General features: G+C 43.8%; 1 protein-coding gene across 1 annotated transcript in view; it reads right to left on the reverse strand.

The window, feature by feature from the left end:
• The window catches only part of SUSD1 (sushi domain containing 1), a 79,448-nt gene that overhangs the window by 8,789 nt on the left and 51,298 nt on the right, over positions 1–19,361 (reverse strand). Inside the window, exons 12-15 of the mRNA XM_015415576.1 lie at positions 18,993–19,179; positions 13,171–13,264; positions 8,950–9,208; positions 2,638–2,677 (exon numbers count right to left, since the gene is read on the reverse strand). Coding sequence (XP_015271062.1) covers positions 2,638–2,677; positions 8,950–9,208; positions 13,171–13,264; positions 18,993–19,179 — 580 coding nt within the window. The remainder of the gene's footprint in view (positions 1–2,637; positions 2,678–8,949; positions 9,209–13,170; positions 13,265–18,992; positions 19,180–19,361) is intronic.

Here is a 19,361-nt window from a genome sequence, read left to right on the forward strand (position 1 = left end):
TTGCAAGTAGATAAATAGGTACCACTTCAGTGGGAAGGGAACAGCGTTCCGTGCGCCTTGGTGTTTAGTCATGCTGGCCACATGACCACGGAAACGTCTTCGGACAGCGCTGGCTCTTCGGCTTTGAAACGGAGATGAGCACCGCAACCCTAGAGTCGGAGTCGACTGGCTTTCAAGCAAGGGAACCTTTACCTTTACTTTACATCGGTTAGACCACTGTGACTCAGTGATAGAGTATCTGCCTGGCATGCACAAGGTCCCAGGTTCAACCCCCGGAATCTCCAGTTAAAAGGACCAGGCAGGAGGTGATGTGAAAGGCCTTGACCTGAGACCCTGGAGAGCCACTGTCAGTCTGAGTAGACAAAAGTGACCCTGAGGGACTGATGGTCTGATTCAGTGTATGGCAGCTTCATGTGTGTTCATGTGACACTGAAATGCCTAGTTTGGCCACAGGGAATGGCAGCAACCTCAAAAAAGAGGAAAGCTGATTCCACCTCCTTCTCCTGAGGTTTACTGTCCATGCCCCCATTCTCAGAAAACTGAGAAGGCTTTACACTTTGTGGACCTCAGTTTGAATGTGGACCTAATCACACAACACACTTTCTCTGGATAGATCCCTGGATCATGTTGACAGATATGTTCTGGGAGTTCAATGTTTCCTAGGTGCATGGAGGCCCAATTCCTATCAGGACCATGATATACAAGGAAAGAGGGCTTAACCTTTCCCACACAGTTTTCCAGACCCAAAACAGCCCAGGGGAACTGCTATTTGCTCCACTTGGGAAATGTAACTGTACAAATACTGGTTCCCTGGTGCAAATTCAAGTCACATAAATTGAGCAGGTGGGAAACTGAAGCCCCCGTTCCTTGCACACCCTGCTGCCAAAATAAACTGGGTCTATATGTGTTTGAGAAGCACAAAATTCCCTAACCATGGTCCTAATCCATCCATATTAAGAAAACTTAAACGCTTGGAAGTTTTCTTAAGAAGGGTGTGGCAATTTTTACTAATTCCCCCCTTCCACTGTAGACCCTTTGCTCTGTTTTTTTCCTGAGGGTCCACTGACCTTCAGGAAAAAAAACTGGGGGGGGAGAGAGGCCGGGCTCAATGAGGTGCAGCTAGAGCGGGGACTTAACAAAAAATTGCTGCCACTTCTCAAGAAAATTTAAGGGCACTTATGATTTCTCAACTTTGTGGCTGGATACAGGCCTATGCTTGACAACAGCCAGTGTGGTGTTGGACTAGAATCTGGGGAGCTAGATTCAAATCCCCACTCTGCTACAGAAGCTTGTTGGGTGACCTTGGGCCAGTCACACACTCTCAGCTTAGCCTACTGGTACATCACAAGGTTATTCTGAGGATAAATAAACCTGACCCAGGAAGAAGAAGAAGAAGAGGAGATTGGATTTATACCCCGCCCTTCACTACCCAAAGGTGTCTCAGAGCATCTTACAAACTCCCTTCCCCTCCCCACAACAGACACCCTGTGAGGTAGGTGGGGCTGAGAGAGCTCTGACGGAAACTGCTCTTTTTCGAGAACTTATCAGAACTACGGCTTGCCCAAGGTCATCCAGCCAGGTGCAAGTGGAGGAGTGGGGAATCAAACCCAGTTCTGCGCACTTAACCACTACACCAAACTGGCTCTCAAATGTGCACTGTGTAGTTAGGTGCTGAGGGATGCTGATCTAGATTGTTTTTCAACAACCTAGGTTGTTTTTCCACACATCCAAAGAACCACACAAGTATTTTCATACTTAGGGAGGTTTAGAACTCGTGTTTCTCAGTCATCAATTCTTTTTGGCACATGGCAAACGTCTTCTGAAACGGAGGGCAGTTTTAAAAGCAGCTTGTGATAAGGCATTGGGTGGGAAGTTACTGTACAAATGGAAAATTATTTTAAGTGTCCCACTGGGCAAGCTTGAGCATTTCATAAACACTGAAAGTCCCAAGAGCCTAGCTATGTGATAGATGTGACGTAAGCCAGGTCAGTGATCCCATGACCTGACTCGCAGTCACACATACCATCAGGGGATATACAAACTGCTCTGTTGCTCAGTGAGACTCCAAGTGCGGAAAGTGGGGCGAAAGGGCTTCTGCCTTCTCTCCTGTGCCATTTTCCCTAATGGAAACAGCCAAAGGGAGGCCTGGTTTGTCCCTTTCTTGGGATCCCAGGATGCATGGAGCCCAAGAAAGGGGCAAACAGGCACCAGGGCAGCTGTTTCTGCTACAGAAGAGAGTGTGGGAGAGAAGGCAGAATCCCCTTCTGCCTTTTTTCAGCACTTGGAGCTGCACCATGTGATGGAGTAGTTTGTTAGGTGAGTCCCCCAGTGGTATGTGGGACTGTGAGTTGGGTTAGGGTTCCTGTCACATTTACCGTATAGCTAGGTCCTAAGAGTGTTGTGTTGTTGATTTAGTAACTCAGTCAAACACACTAGCTATGCTATCATCATGAACATTAGTATAGTTCCTTACAATTTGTTCTGGTTTTTCCCCCATTCATCACATTTCCAGCTCTGCCTCGTTTGTGGTGCAATGTAGGAATCAATTAAAAGCCACACAGTCTATTATTTTTATAGCAGGATGTAGCTAGCAATGCCATTTTCCCAATAAACTTGAGAAACAACAACACCACGTACCTCTAATTTGGGCCCAGGCGATGCAGGATTGTGTTCTCACCTGAGAAACAAAAAATAAACAATCTGAGGCACTGTTTTCCTAAAAGGCTGTTTCTCACTGGCTTGCATCCTTCAGACTGAAGGAAGGGCCTTATAGGACTGAATATGTCATCATACAAGAGAAATCCCCGAACAGACAAAACTAGTTATGTCAGGGAGAAAGCTAGATTAGAACCCTTCTCCCTGCCATCTAGATTTTGTTGCGGAGGGAACTTCTGAGTGAAGGCGCATTCTCTCATGCGAGCCTCCAGCCTGCAATGAAGAGTGGTACAGCCACACAGGTGCAGCACCTCAAGCCAAAATACGCATTCCACACATTCCACTAAATAAACATCAGGAAATCAGATCCTAGTTCTGCATAAAGTTATTGCTGTGTAAATTTGGCCCTCAGAGAAATGTTTCCTCGCTGGAAATTATTGTGACCATCTGTCTTTTGCTGCAACTTATTAAGGGCCGCTCAAGCCCCATGTATTCAACAGGCTGAGCTACAACCTGTTTTCTCTTTCACAGTTGATGCACTAAAGGTAAAAAGAGATGAGACATTGGGAGATCCAGGACCAGACTGTAGCCAGTGTTATACAAATGTTCAGCGGGGAGGCCTGATTTGGCTTGGGGCTGCAGCAGAGAAAGATAGAGTTTAACTTTTCGTATCTCACAGTTTCCACAATCAAAACAAATCATCATCCACTGCACTGTTATTTGCTCTCAGTAGAAAAAATGAGACAAGTGCCAGTCTTTTTCCTTTTCTTGGGGAAAACTTCATATTCAAACATTGTTGAGCAATTCATGATCTCAGTCTCCTTTGGTATGACCCTAAACATGATAATGATGCACAGTGCTAAGTACGATGGCAGGATCCAAAGTGCTACTACCTTCACCTGTACCTGAGAGCTTGGGTTTGCCCGAGGTTCCCCCCCCCCTTCTCAAATTTGTTTCCTTTGAAATGTCAGACTCCTTGGCATATCACAAGCTATTCTGGAAATTCTCCTAACTGTCAAATGGGATATATTATATATGGAAGGCTGCTTAAAAAGAACACAACCAGGAACTCCTTTGGACATCCGGAACTAATTATGCTAATCTTTGGATCCAGGCCACTGCAAACATCCATGCTTTGCAGGCACGTACTGGAAGGATCTTATTTTCAAGGAATTCAACGAGATTGTTTTGATCTTTCTGCTCCCTTCTGTGAACTGGAATGGAAGATTCTCTCACTTTGTCGATGGGAACCTCAGGATCCATCTAACCCCCAGTCACTGAATGAAAATTTTAGTTTCAGCTAGTATCTTCACTTTTTTTCTTCTTTATTAAAGGAAATAAAAGCCTTTTTGTTGGTCAGTCGCACAGTCGAGTTCGAATAAAAGACTACAACTACATAAAACCCTAGCTGGATATAAGATGCGGGGAACTAGAAGTAAGCATGGATTAAGTTAGTTTTGATGGGCAAAACTGCATGGGAGGGAGTGGGTTATGCCCTGCTTTAGCACAGATGCGCACTATTTCTGAAAACAAGTGCAAAACTATTAAAATTTAGGACTCCAAAGGCTAATATGATTTGGGGAAAATGGTATTTGAAGCTTCTTATGCTGATGAACAAAAAGAAGTGCTGGAAGTGTTGAGCAACTACAATTGCCTACATTTTGTTCTAACTCGTAGCATTCATGCTCTCCCGTCTCATTCAGGCCACACTTCTAAAGAGATATCCCCTGTAGGAAAGAAAAACTGTACGCATCATTGATTTTATTTGCAGAAAGCATTTCATCACCCAGAATGGTCTGCAAAACAAATAGTTCAGCCTGAAGGAGTTATACTTGGGTGGACTAAGAAGAACTCTTATCTTAAAAGCTGCTCTGTATGCTAGCTACTATTTTAAAAACATGGTTCATGTTTTTTAAATACTTGTTTAGAGAATCAGTGTGGCCTCTTGCACAGAATGAACACAATGTGCTCCTTGTCAAAAATTGTTTGAAGCACTTTAATTGAAAATTAAAGTCTTTTGTAGCACTTTTAACTGAAAATCCCAAGCACTTTAATTGAAAATGAAAGTCTTTGTGATGGGAGGCAGTGCGCAGCCACACTATTCTATTCCACAAAAAGGAACTCTAATTGAATTTCAGTCATTGTGCTGAATGACACAAAATGTTTCAGTATGCACAGAAGAATTTTCCAGTTTGTATTTTGAATGCTAGACCACCATGACATATCACAAATTGTTTTTGGAACTTGCCTCAGTTTCAAATTTGTCATGTGACGAGGCAGAACTGGAATTCAAGTCCAAAGGACCCTTGAACATGAGGAACTAGTTACACAGCATTCTGAGTTCAGACTTATGAAATAAGGAACAGGTTAAATAGAAGAATGGATTGGAGAATATAGTGATTTGGTGTTCAACGGCTACAGCCAGATCAGGCTTCACACAGCACATTTTTTTAACATCCAGCAGTTCAGAGATTGTTCCCAGCTGTGTGCTTACCTGAACAAACAATTAGGAATGTGTCTATTTTCCCCATTAGTATTTCCTTCCTGGATTCTGAGATTTACAGTCATCTATCTTGATGCTGGATCAGTAGCAATGCTTTAGTGAGCTGTTATTCTTCATTTTTCAGACTGCTACAGGTATACAACTAGTCACAGTTTGCAATCTGTGATGCACGCCATCCAGCATGTATACACATTGATCTTTTTTGCAACCCTAAACACAAGCCCGTTGACTCCAACTCAGTTAAAAGGGTCTAACTCTTCTTCAGATTGCAATGTAAATCATAAAGCAAGGGAAAAAACTTGACACGATCACATAGGTACATTAAGATTTGGTTTTTTCTCCTGTTAATTAATTAATGAGCTCATGTGCTGGTACACAACAAAACCTATTTAAAATAAATAGAAAAACATGATCTGACAGCTACAGCAAAACTGCACATGTGCCGGTTCTAAAATTCATGTTAAGAATTCTCTGAATGAAACCAGCAGGCAGATGGAGGGCAGCAAAGCCATGGAAAACACAATACCTAAACAGAGCCAGTGCGGCATAGTGGTCAGAGTATCAGACTAAGATCTGGGAGAACCAGGTTCAAATCCCCACTCTGCCATGGAAGCTCTCTGGGTGACTTTGGAGCCAGTCACACTCTCTTAGCCTAACCTACCTCACAGGGTTATTGTTGCTGTGAGGATAAAATGGAGGACAGGAGAATTGTGTAAACCACAGGTCCCCATTAGGGGGAAGGGTGGGGTATAAATGAAGTAAATAAATAAATCGTTTGTGAACCAGCCAATTACAGTATTCCAAATGAACTTTCGAAAACAACATAGTCTCAACTTATGGTGTGAAACCATGAACACTTTTTTCCTAGGACTACAGAGTATCAAGGGATCCAAAATACAAGAGTCCCAGGAGCAATTCAAAAGAGAGTTGGGAGGTATTAGTATGGTGATACTAGGGACAAAAAATACTGGGGGGCCCAAGTGGAGTCAGTTCAGAGCCAACCTGTTGTATGAATAATCTATCTTGGCTGCGGTCACACGGAGCATTAGGCACGCTAGAGAGACGGAAGATAGGCGGATTTTCCGGGCGAGATCTCACCGCCACATCTGGGAAGCGTAGCACTCCTGTGGCTCACGCGAGGCTTCACTCCGAAGATGCGCTGTAAAAAACTAGTACCTTCGAGGTACTAGTTTCTGAAAACCGCGGGGCATGGGTGGGCGTCTGATCGCGTTTCCGGTGGTAGTTCCAGCGCCCGCCCATGTCCCCTCGCAAAAAGGGTTTTTTTTCCAAGTCTCCACGGATGCGCACAAGCACCCAATGGAGCATGCGCACCCTTTAGTTTAACAAAAAAAACCCACAACCCCGTTTGCCCCGCGGCCCCGCTTCTTTGCAGTGCCGTAGGAGTGTCCTGTGATTGGCACCTCCCCCTAACCACGGGACCTCCACGGGACATCTGCTCGTGCAACCGCACGTTATTTTGCCCCGGGGCAAACAGCCACGCTTCCCCCCCGCATTTTCCAGCCCGTATGATCAGGGCCGTTGTAGCCTTTCCTTTCCCAGCCCAGCATCTGCAGCAAGAAATGCTGGTACAAGCCTTTAAGAAACTGAAACAATAGTCTTGGAATGAAGCAAGCAAATTCAGTGGAAAGAACCAGATAATTGCCACCCACTGGCCCCGGTCACATGGGCCAGATAACGTGGGGAGGAGGCGTGGCTTTTTGCGCCGGCGCAATTTAACACTCCAGAACACGATCAGACGCGACGGCAGCAAATCGGGTATTGTTTGTCGGCGCGCGTTTCCGGTGCACGTCAACGCAGCAAGAGGAGCATGCTTGAGCAATCACACGTAGGTATTCCGTCGACGGCCCGGAGCAAACCGTTTGCTAGTAGGCTTTCCTGGTTTTTTTTTTACTCCAGATCTTCGGGCGGATGCTACAGGTCGGCGACGGGTATGCTACGCTTGCCAGACGTGTCCTTGTGATCGCGTCCGTATACTCCGCCCAACATTCATGCCTCTCCCGTGGCAAATCCTCCGTGTGACCGGGGCCACTGTTAGACAAATCTTCACATCTGTAAACTCAGCCAATGAACAGGATTTCACTTTCAGTTTTTATTTTGTTAATCTTATTTCAGCGTATAATGATGTGTGTGCCTGGATGCATGTGATGGAGATTTCCAAAAGAGCTATTAAGGGTCAACCATGCGAACAGGGTGGCTGACTTTAGAAGAATTAGAAAAACCTGACATTTGAACAAATGAGCGTTCTGTTTTAACCTGGGGTCTAAACTGTGCCATCCTGAGCAGAGTTACACTCTTCTAAAATAGTTGAAGTCTATGGGCTTAAGAAAGGTGTTACTCTTTTTAGGACTGCACCGATCGGAGAAAGATGGTTTTTCGCCACTCGTTACTACAGCACCCTGTCATGTGGCACGTTTTGCTTATGAGATGCTCACAATCTTTAGAGGACTTTTGGGACAAATGGCAGGGTGCTTGGGGAAGGCAGAGGAAGACTGCTTCTGTGAACTCTTCCGCTGGATCCAACTCTTAATCTTGGACTGGTTTTAGAATTAAGACCAGGGTAAAAGTTATCTACTACTGTTCATTTGAAAAGACAGTTCAGGCTAAGGTTAATGCTCTTAATGCAGAACATCTTACAAAAACACAAAAAAATAAAAGGACATTATTTTGCAACAATGCCCCTCCCCATCAATCAGTTGTTCCATTCCATCAAATGATGGGTGAAGACTGAGACACAGTGGGTCTCCTCAACCATTGAATGAAGCAGATTTCTGTTAGCTCTGCAACTTAGCAGACATGCATGGGAATGAATGGAACACTGGCTCAGCTATCAGTTTTGCCCGTCTCCCATGATCCAAGTAGGGTGACTGCCTTTTAAAAATTGTAAAAGTGTTGCATGTTGCATATGTATACCTCCGGCTTATTAATTTTTAAACCACTTTTTAATGGAGCAAACTGCTCCAAGCACTGATGGTAGTAAAAGGTTTTGGGTGACATATCAGATGCCACGCTAGGCTGTGGCATGTGTAGCTGACTTCCTCTGCAAAAGAGATCAATGCCAATAGGAAGGGTGCTCTTTCAAAGGTGCCCTGCTTCTTCATCAACGTTACATCAGTCTTCACCCAAAGTGTTTTCCATGTAGTTTGAAAGCTTAGAGATGCTTGCACTACACAGAACTGATCCAAAAATATGTCCATATAGGCCCCGGTCACACGGGCCAGATAACGCGGGGGTGAGGCGTGGCTATTTGCCCCGGAGCAAAATAAAGCACAATAGCTTAATCACACGGTCACCCGAGTCTTCACGCTGTGGCAGGAAGCTCACGATCACACGGCGATGCTGGAGCTGGCAAAGAAGCCGCGCGGCAAGCGTTCCGTGTTTGTGCGCATGCGCAGTTCCGCAGAGCAGCACTGCTTCCAGTTTAGTGTTCATGCGCATGCGCTTAGCGAAACCATCTGGTTTGCGGTGGGACTCGGACGGGCGCCGGAAGCCACGGAATACTAGCGCTCCCGCAATCAGACACCCGCCCTTTCCCAGCGTTTTCCGGATATTACTGCACTTTCCTTGGTAGTTTTTTACCACGCATCTTCGGCAGGATGCCACGGATTGCCCACGGGTGTGCTACGCTTCCCAGATGTTGCGGTGTGATCGTGCACCAATAATCCGCCTGCCATTCGTGTCTTTACTGTGGCAAATCCTCCGTGTGAACAGGGCCATAGATCACTTTTTAATATACTTATTGTTCAAGCCAAGAAACAGGAAAGAGGTCCTACCTCATCCCATTCACTGATGATCCTTAGTATAATGCAATAGTCTTTTTCTTGTTTCAAGGGAGCATTGTAAAATTTCCCATAGTAAAGTCTGTCTCCAAGAGCAAAGACTGATCCGTTGTCAGTAAGGGCCTTGGCTGGGAATTCAGCTGCCACGTATCCATCAGAGTCAGTGCCACTGCTGAAGTAAGTTTGGGCAGTCAAGGAATAACAATTAAAGTTGCATTCTGGGCTCCACGGAATGACGATCACTTGGTAAGAACTAGAATGAAACAGAAAAGCATCAGGCATCGTCAAAAGTAATTTATATTCAATTGCCATTTGATGTCTGGCCTGGCTTTCGAGCAAGGGAAACCTTTACCTTTACTTTTACTTATTCTCTTTGGAGCACAATTTTGTTTAAAAGTTCCCCATCATTGGCCCCCAATGAATTACTTATTACAGCTCGTAAAACCAAACAACGTGTAATCTCAAATTATTAAACTGTATTCAGAACTGTTCTTCGGAAAGCCCAGGGGGCAGGGGACAACCGACAGAAACTGAAAAAAATATATTAAAAAGTATTGAAATTTAAGAAGTCTGAGCCCCAGAAAAGAGATTGGAAAAGCCTGCTCTGGGCCATAAAAACAAAAAAGGGGAAAACCTTTCTGGATCACAATTGCAAAAGGATTAAACACGCAGCTCCTCATACCCTGGCATATTCTAGGCACTGTTTGGGAAGCTTTTTTTACCTGTTTTCGCAAATGGCCCCCAAAATACCAATATTGCCATTGGGTGCCAAGGAATGGCCCCCAGTAGCAGCAAGTGAGATTAGGACTTTAATTAAACAACAACAACAACAAAAATAGAAAGTACTTGAGCCTGATTTAATACCAGAAGAACTATTCAAAATTGACCCAGACTGGTGGGCACAGGTTTTGGCTGCTTTTTTCACTGAAATAAACAAGGCAGGACATATGCCCGAAATCTAGTGTAGTGCAATAATTGTTCCAATTTATAAAAAGGGGGATCCAATGGACCCGATGAATTACCGTTCAGTAAGCTTGCTACCCACTATAGGGAAACTTTATGCTGCAATGCTTCTTGAAAAGTCGGACTCTTGGGTTGAAGGAAATAACATTCTGGGAAATGAACAGGCTGGTTTTAGAAAAGGAGCAAGTATGATTGACCAGTGCTATACCCTTCAGTTCTTAGCTGATAAACACATGAGTTCTGAAGAAGGCATACTGGCAACTGCCTTCATGGACCTAAAATCAGCATTTGAGACAATCTCTAGACCCCAACTATGGGAAAAGCTGAAGAAATATGGCATTGAACCATGTCTCCTTTACTTAATTCAACAGCTCTACAACCATCCCTCCACCCAGGTTAGATGCAGGGAGTTAGGACAGCAATTGGAGCCTTTCATCCTAGACAAAGGAGTCAAGCAGGGATGTTTACTTGCACCCCTGTTGTTCAACTTCTATATAAATGACCTCAGACCCCGTATCCTGAAGGAAGCATGTCATCTTCCACATTTATCTAAGCACGAAGTTTCAATCCTTCTATTCACTGATGATGCAGTGATAATGTCTAGATCAGTAGTGGGCCTCTGCAAGCTGATTAAAAAAAATTGAGCTTTACTGCTGTCATGAAGGCTTGTCCATCAATGTGGCAAAATTCAAGGTCATAGTATAAACCAAAAGGAAAAAGTGGGAAATCGTCAAATGGGACATAGCAGGCCAACCTTTGGAACCTGTCAATCAATTTAAATGTCTGGGAATCCACTTTGAAGCATCTCTTACATGGAAAATACACTTGGATCCAGCAAGAAACACAGGCTTGAGAGTAGGGAGGACAACTGTAAAATACTACTCATCGGGAGGTGAATTTGTCCCCTCGGCCTTAAAGGTATTTAACGTTAAGGTTCTAAACCAATTCCTGTATGGTACGGAAATTCGGATTCAGGCAGCTTATGAAAAAATAGATTCCATCCAATATGACTTTTTCTAGCGCTTACTGACTACTCCTACATGTGTCTCGGGCATACCACTGAGAGCGGAACTAAGCAAATCATCAATGGAAGCTAGGGCTTGGATTAAAGCATTTCTCTTCAAAGTAAAGATTTTAAAATCTGAGGGAGGATCTACTCTACTTGGGCTTATCCAGGCAGATAAACATTATAGCCAATGTAATCAGCTATTGGAAAAGAAAATGAAATGCCTAAGAATAACAAATGATATGATTAAGAAAACAGAAACTAAAGGCATTCTAAGACAAATTAAAGAATGTTTGAGGAAGTTGGATGTTACAAGTATGTCTATTGGGGCGCGCAGGATATATTCTACACTCCATTTGAGAATTGCCCTCCCGATACAACTGCCGAAATATTTTTATCAACTGACAGTCCCAAAACTAAGAAGAGCTTTTACTTTGGCAAGAATGAACGTTCTTCCCTCAGCAGTTTTGGAGGGCAGATATACCCCCCCATTATCATGTCTTCAAACTGCATCAGAAAGCTACTACTGCTCTGTTGTGAAACTTATGTGTAGCCGCACAACACAACTTTTACAATAACTGATCCATGGGGCCATTTGAGAATGTGAAGACAGCAGGACGGGGCTACAGCTGCTTCTTGCATGCTGTTCTCATGAACAGAAATGAACTGCTGTACATCTGGGAGGCAAAAAATTCTCCCACTGCACATGTGACACAAAGTCCTTGTGCTGTTCCTCAACAAACATAAGGATTTTGTAATGAGACGGCTGAACCTCTAGTGCGCTATACACAGAGTGCTACACTGCAGCTACCTTACAAAGGTTCGTATCTCCACTGAAGGCTGGGACACCCAGCACCAGAGACAAGTGTGCCACTCCCTGCACATCTTACTTTTTTCTACAAAGAGGAAGTGAAAGACAATATGCTGGGACACTGTTAGGGCTAATCCTACCTCTTCCCTCTAGTAAACCTAATTTCTTGCAGGAAGGAGATTTCCCCCTAAGCATAGTCTATTTACTTTGCTCCATACAAGTTAACAGAAACTATTGAAATCAAGCCCCCACATCTTCATCTGCATAGTCTGGGAACAACTATGTGGTCACATTACAGTATGATGCTAAAGCAAAACACAGGCACTTATTCATCTGCATAGTCTGGGAACAACTACGTGGTCACATTACAGTATGATGCTAAAGCATGACAAAAAGATAGAACCTAGAACTGGCTTAGAATATGCAGGGTACACACTAGTAGTATTTAAAAAAAAGGAAAAGAAAACTCCTTGGGACGATTAAGTCACTAATTAACATTTCATTTCTGCCAGTTAAGCAGTCAATATAGTCAAAAAGCAATCATTAGAATAAGAATAAACAGAAGCCTCTTCAGTGAGTTTTTACTTCATCGCCATCTTGTATGCAAACTCTTATAGAATTTCTTAATCAGCTACAATCTTGATCCTCTGCATGCAGGGGAAGGAAAATATGTAGAAAAACAGGTGCAAGGTGAAGAAATATTTATTTAGCCTTACACATTTCACAATTCCCTTCGTCAGGGGATCATTTCCAAAGTTATTCACATTTCCAGAGTGACTCGCTTACTGCTCAAGGTGGAAAATGAATAACTTTGGAAATGATCCCCTGACGAAGCAAATTGCGAAATGCACAGGGATCCACAGGAACTAAATAAATTTCTTCACCTTGCACCTGTTTTTCTACATATTTTCTGTCTACTGGTGCAGCCATTCTTCTTTTCTTCAGTGTAGGGGAAGGAGCCATAGTGCCATGTCCAAGACAATACAGTCCATTTGTGAATGAGGTGAGCCAAATTTGGCTCTCCCCTTAGAGACTAAGCCAAAGACACAATCTGTAGGCTAAACACTCCTTAATATCTTTTTAACTATCCTATTGCATTCACAACTAGAGTGAGTGCGTGCTTGTGCTGGAAGGGAGATTCAGATCCAGGTTAATGATTGCAAGTGTGGAACTGGGAAGTATTACCTTTCATAGCTCCCTGGGTTAACCAATATAGGAGCAGGGTTTTGACTATGGGGCACAAAATACCATGCTTAGGACATCACTGGATTTTAAGATCAGGAAGTAAATAAGCAACCCAGAGTAAACCCACATGTGGTAGAAATTAAACCCCCCGATTTGTCATGAAATTTAGAAGGACAATATTCAGAACAGCCAGGTATAAATATCAGATATTCCCTGTATGTCGTTAATATATAACAGAAAACCCACGGACCTTATAGGTCCATTACTTTCTTCTGCCTTCGTCAGGTTGAATAATGGAGAAGAACCTTCTGCTGATATAAATTCCACTTCTGGGCACCGCGGAGCTAAAAGGCAAGCCATATATCACCGTTATTATTGTTACTGCATTCGAAATTGCTTTTAATGTACAAAGTGCCTTATATGGTTTGGATCCTGAACAGCATGGGCAGAGCTGTGCTAGAGAAAATCAAATACCCTGCCTCTGACCTCTCACTGCTGCCTTCTAGACCAGTTGAAACGGTGCCTCTTCAGGTCAGTGCCGCTGCCCCCCCACCGAACCACTGGGAGGGGCAACAGTGGGATGGAGGAATTAGTGAAATTCACCCTCTTCTCCAAATGAAAATGCTGTTCTGTTCGCAGAACTGCTTTTACGCTGATGGAATGACAATTTCAGATCCGAGGATATATGTTTAGCATCTTTATTTGCCATCAACATCAATCTGGTCAAGCAGTCTGTTTTTAATGCTTGGTTTACAGATGAGGAGTAGGAGGGGGATGTTGATAAAAGTCCCTGAGATTTCAGTCTGAGCAACAAGTCTGGCCACTGAACAGGCTATGCAAGAATTTGAACATAGTTGTCCATGTTAAGTCTGGACAACACTGGTTCTCACGATTCCAAATTGAAATTCATACCTGAAAACCAGTGCTTTCAACACATAAATGATATTAATAACATTCAGAATTTTGTTGTTTGAAAGCTAAAAAAAAGGAGATTTTGTTGGCTGAAAACTAATGCAAAAGCAGCTCACTGAGAATGTATAATAATAATCAAGTGCTGTCAAGTTGCAACTGGCTCATGGTGATCCATAAAGGAGTTTTCAAGGCCAGAGATGAAGAGAAGTGGTTTTCCATTGCCTGCCTCTGCACAGCAATCCTGGGCTTCCTTGGTGGTTTTCCATCCAAGTACGACCCAAGGCCAATCCTGCTTCCAAGTTCTGGTCAAGCTAGTCTGGGCTATTAAGGCCCAAATGTTAACCAGATACTAATCAGCTATGCAAATGTCCTGAAAAGTCACTAGTCTACACAGCTAGTTCTGTTCTTCTAATGCTGAAGCCTTCCACAGTGGCAAATAGCCTTCCATCAGTAGAACACTGCCTCGTCTTCTGAAGGAAGGCCCTTTGCCCGATTGTGTTAGAGGAAACCTCTGCTACTGGTGGCCTGGAGCCTTAGGATCCACCTCATAACTTTTTTACTAGCCCTGCTCTGCCCATTAGTCATCTATGGCAGTGATGGCGAACCTTTTAGAGACCGAGTGCCCAAACTGTGACCCAAAACCTACTTATTTATCGCAAAGTGCCAACACGGCAATTTAACCTGAATACTGAGGTTCTACTTTAGAAAAAACAACTCAGACATTAACTTAAGATGATCCAAACAAAGTAAGGAACGCAATCCCAAATGCTTTCATTTACTTAAAATTATTTGGCAGAAAATTCGACACTTTAATGATGGTCTGGGCCTGGCGGGGGCGATGGCATGCGTGCCCAAAGAGAGGGCTCTGAGTGCCACCTCTGACACCCGTGAAATAGGTTCGCCACCACTGATCTATGGCATACTAAAGTCCCAAAAAAAGACAGAAAACAAACTCTCTCCCTGTCATCCAAACCTCCCTTGTCTGAATACCTGGAGGCAATCCTTCTATGCCAGAGCCTATTTTATATTCATGTTCAAGATAAATAAATAAAAGCACGATTCTAACTCATATGACTTCCCTCAGAGGTCACTTACAGAAGGGGAAATATGTTTGGAAGCATGCACAAAATCTTAAAGAGATCTAAATGGAATCAGACACATCCCAGTCACGATGGATTTCCTTTTTCTTCACATTCAGTACCATTCCAGAAATCATTCTTTCACATCTTTTCGGCCTCTGTATAATCAGTGCTTAAGGGCAAACTACATGTTTATATAAAAATACATGTTTTTAAAAGCCCTGATTTCAGCGGGGGGGGGATTTTTTGAAACCAAAAGCAGCTTGGGCGGAGGGGGTTCAACTAAGGACTGGCTATGTTTGTACGTGTGAGCGCTTAACAATTTCGTCTTGGTGCTTTTCGCACAAAACTGCCTCTGACAAGAACATTGTCGCTTAAACAACAAGGAAGGGGGCTTTTTGCAAAGAATGGCTGTTGCAGCTTCATGGCATGCATTTCTTTTAGCATGGAGTTAGCCAATAATATTTGCTTCAAGAAAATTTTTTTTGTTCTGGTTAAAAAGCTGATGAGGCCCTCAGGTGTTTAAGCATGAAGTGCAGAGAGGAAACACAAGGAGGTTATCCATCCATTAGGATGCAAAATGAGCAGAATGTCTATTTGTTTATTCTATTCATAGTCCACCTTTCTCATTCAGACTCATGAACCACTAAACCAGCAGCAGCTACTCCACGGCTTTATGAGACACACGTAGCTTTTTCACATGCCACCTGCGCCTCTTCTAATTTTGTGTTCTAGGGGCTTCCTACATACCTTCGACTGAATGCTGAGAAATAAACAGAGGTGCACCAGGGATGGAGACCAGGCAACAAGCTAGAGGTAAAAACCACGGCGGGGGAAGCCCTTCGAGAGGACATCCGAGAGAGCAAACGTAAGACAGAGAAATGGTCGGAAAGAAAGAGGCCAGCATACAGTATTCGTGTGACACTTTTGGTTGATGGTGATTGTGAATGTGGCACTCCAAGCTGTGGAGTGAGTACCACTGCACTAAATTAAACGCAACCTGCTAGGTACGCTATACGTATTCTATTGTACTGCCAGTCTGGAACTGCAAAAATGGGGGCAGAGCGTCATACATTTTGTGGGCTACAATATATGGCTCCCAGGGAGAAACTCAACCTGTTGAGTCACAGATGGTGCAGGCTTGCACTACCATTTGACAGATGGGTGAATTATTTAGTAGACTGCTATAAATGGCCAAAAATTGGCACACAGGAGAAGCCTGGTTCATAGGGTTCATATCACTCCAGTCTTGGTCCATCTACACTGGCTCCCAATTTGTTTCCAGGTACATTTCAAAGTGTTAGATGGTCTGGGACCAGCATACCTTAAAGAACATCTACTCCCATATGAGCCTACTTGACTGCTACAGGAGGGATGCTGGCTTTCAGGTGGGACCAGAGGATCTCCCAGAATTACAGGTCATCTCCAGACTACAGAGACCAGTTCCCCTGGAGAAAATGGATGCTATGAAGGGTGGGGCACTATGGCATTGTACCCTACTGAGGTTCCTGTCTTCCTCGGGCTCCATCTCCAAATCTCCAGGAGTTTCTCAACCTGGATCAGGCAATCCTACCCTCCCCATTGCCCACAAGTGGCCAAGGAGGACCTGGAAACCCTTTGCTATAGTTACCCCCCTGAAGCCTTGTTTTGGGCTTTCTGAGGCTGGACAGGTAGCAACCCAAGAGTAGTCCTTCTTGACCAGGGATCCATAATTATGGAATTACCTCCCCAGGGAGATTAGTTTGTCTCCTTCTATTACTGTCTTCCTACAGCAGGTGAAGACTTTTTGTTTCACCTGGCATCACCTCAATGACTCCTCCTTCCTGCCTTGTATTTTAAATAGCTGCCTACCTCTTATTTATGTATTTCAGTTCTGCTTTTTAATTGGTTTTATGATGTATGTTATTAAGCTGTTTTAATTGTTAATTTTCTTGGTGGTCCTGATTGCATGGAAGGCAGGGTATAAATGTTATAAATAAAATGAATAACAACAGCCTCCCTGCTGAGTTATCTTTGAAAAAGGATTTCTACTGTGGTTTGTAGCAAGATAACATCTGGCAAGGAAACAGGTCATCAGTCGAGATTTTTAGAGTTTTCACCTCAACTACACTGAAGAGGAGGGAAAGTACCATAGTGGTTAATGGGACCACAAAAATCACTTCTCTATTTCTCCCTAAGCAAAAAGCAGAGGATACTGAAACAATTTCTCAGCTGAAGTTCAACAGCTTCTCCTAGTGGATGATTACAGTTGGTGTGTGGGGGGAATGTAAAAAGCTTACAAAGGCTTCCTCTATGTTGCTAATGGGTTAACATTAAAAGCATCCTCAGCTAGCACACGTTTCCCCACAGTGCATGTGAGATATGCACAGGTGTTTCACGTTTGGGGAATTTGTTTGTCATGTGATTGTAACTGCATAATGTGTCACGGCTTGGATCCTATGCAGCACAAATGGAGCTGTACTGAGTAAGTTCTGATTCCTCCCATGCGATCTTCTGTTCCTCCTCGGGTCTGTGGACCTTCAGGAACATTGTGGGAGTTGCACTGTGTTCAGGCTGTAGTGAAAGGGGACAAAATGGACAAGAATGACTTTCCCACCCTCTTCTGTGAGAAGTATCTGCCGCAAACAGAAAGGGTGCTTAGTGTTTCAGTCAGCTTTTTGTCTCCTTTTTCTCAGCTCTTCATCTCCTTCTTTCAGTTCCATTGGGGTTCATGATACATTTCCAGAGGCCTCACTGTCATTTCGTTTGTGATGTATACCGAACTTTAAAGTAACTAGAGCTTTATACGTTTTACCTAGCCGGTTAGCACAACTCATATTGGGCAGATCATTTTAAAATGCTGCAAAGAATCAGGGTAATCTGTAGATGAATCAAACAGAAGGGATACTTCTGTTTAATATAGGGGACAATTTTGGTCAATGAGGGCAAATTTTAATTAACAGGCCGGCAGACATACTTGTTTTGTTTAGAGTTTGTTTTACATCTGGTCGGTGTGTTCTTTGACAGGGCATGAAAAGAAAAGAAAAAACAGATGCCTGGTTTTGTTTAATAAATTGTAAATTGTCTCAAGATATTTTAATGAAATTAACTAACTAATCAATGAAAACACAGATCATTCTCAGCCACTTTTTATTGTGTTTACTGATGTCTTTTACTGACAACCTACATTGCCCAGATAAGAAATTCAGGCATGTTTACAACCCAAAGTCTTCTAATCCAAAGTGCAAAGGACTCTGTTTACCAATGCACGTGCACAACCTTGTACACAGCATGAGGTGACAGAAGTGATTGAACCATTTAAGACTCCTGGCAGCAGATCAGGTCCGTAGCTACGGTGGGGCCTCTCAGGGCCCACCCTCCCCACTTAGTGCCAGGGCCTCTCGACTTACTGTCTGGAGGCCATCTGCTCTCCCCTCCCCTGTGTGCTTTCCCTCCCCCAAGGTGCTCAGCAGGCAGGGGGCACGCAGAAGGAGCCCAGGAAGCCAAAGCAAGCATGCCTTCCCTGGGTGCTCTGCCACAGCCAGAGCTCAAGCCCAGACCAGACGCCGCTTCCCATGGGGAGCCCAGAGTCCTCCTGCTGCCGAGGGCCCTCCACTCTATCTCCCCCTCCCACACCAGGAGGGAAAGTTGTGCCCGTTCCAGGAGGCAATCTGAATATCTAGTGCAGGACTTTCAGTTTATGGCGACACGCTGGCAGAAGCACCTCCCAGATCTCCCGGGGGTACAATCTGCGCACTAGCGGTTAGGAGGGGGGACGATTGTTCGTGTGAAAGGCTCCTAGCCATGGGGCTTTTGAAGCCCCATTCCAATTCTACCACAGCAAGAACCATGACTCTACTGTAAAAAATTCATTCATATTCTATGTTTTGTCAATTTGCTTTAACAGTGATAGGGTGATATATTTAAGTCCCGCTAATAAGCTATTGTCTGGGGTTATTATGTGATCCAGAAGCGAGGGGCTTCCCGATGGAATTCAGCAACAATGGCAAAGGAAGGTAGATCAATTGCCTCTTACACCCTGCACTTTTGCTCTGTTATAAGATATAAGAGGAAACAAAAAAAAACCAGTGGAACAGCTTACCTGTGATTGGGGTCGTTGTGTAGACTGTGACACTATGTTCCAAATTTGCTGTGGAAATGTTAACAGTATAATTGCTGCCTGGGCGTAAATTAAGGCACAGTGCTGGACTCTGTGAACTCTCGACAAAATCAAGAGTCACAGAATGAAGGAATTCCTTCTGATACCAGCGTAGACCCTGTATGTGAAGCTGTAATGAAGCACATATGAGGCTATGAATTTCTGATGGTTTCACACACATTCACTAATGGACTGTCTTAATTTAAACAGACTGAACAAATATTTTGAGGAGAAAAAGTAGTGTACATAACATTAACCATATTCGCATACAAACAAACTGAAGCTCTCGATTCTAAGGTTAAGTTAATACAC

Source organism: Gekko japonicus, unplaced genomic scaffold (assembly GCF_001447785.1).
Source record: "Gekko japonicus isolate JY-2015 unplaced genomic scaffold, Gekko_japonicus_V1.1 scaffold2113, whole genome shotgun sequence".
In the NCBI taxonomy this organism is placed as follows: Eukaryota; Metazoa; Chordata; class Lepidosauria; order Squamata; family Gekkonidae; genus Gekko; species Gekko japonicus.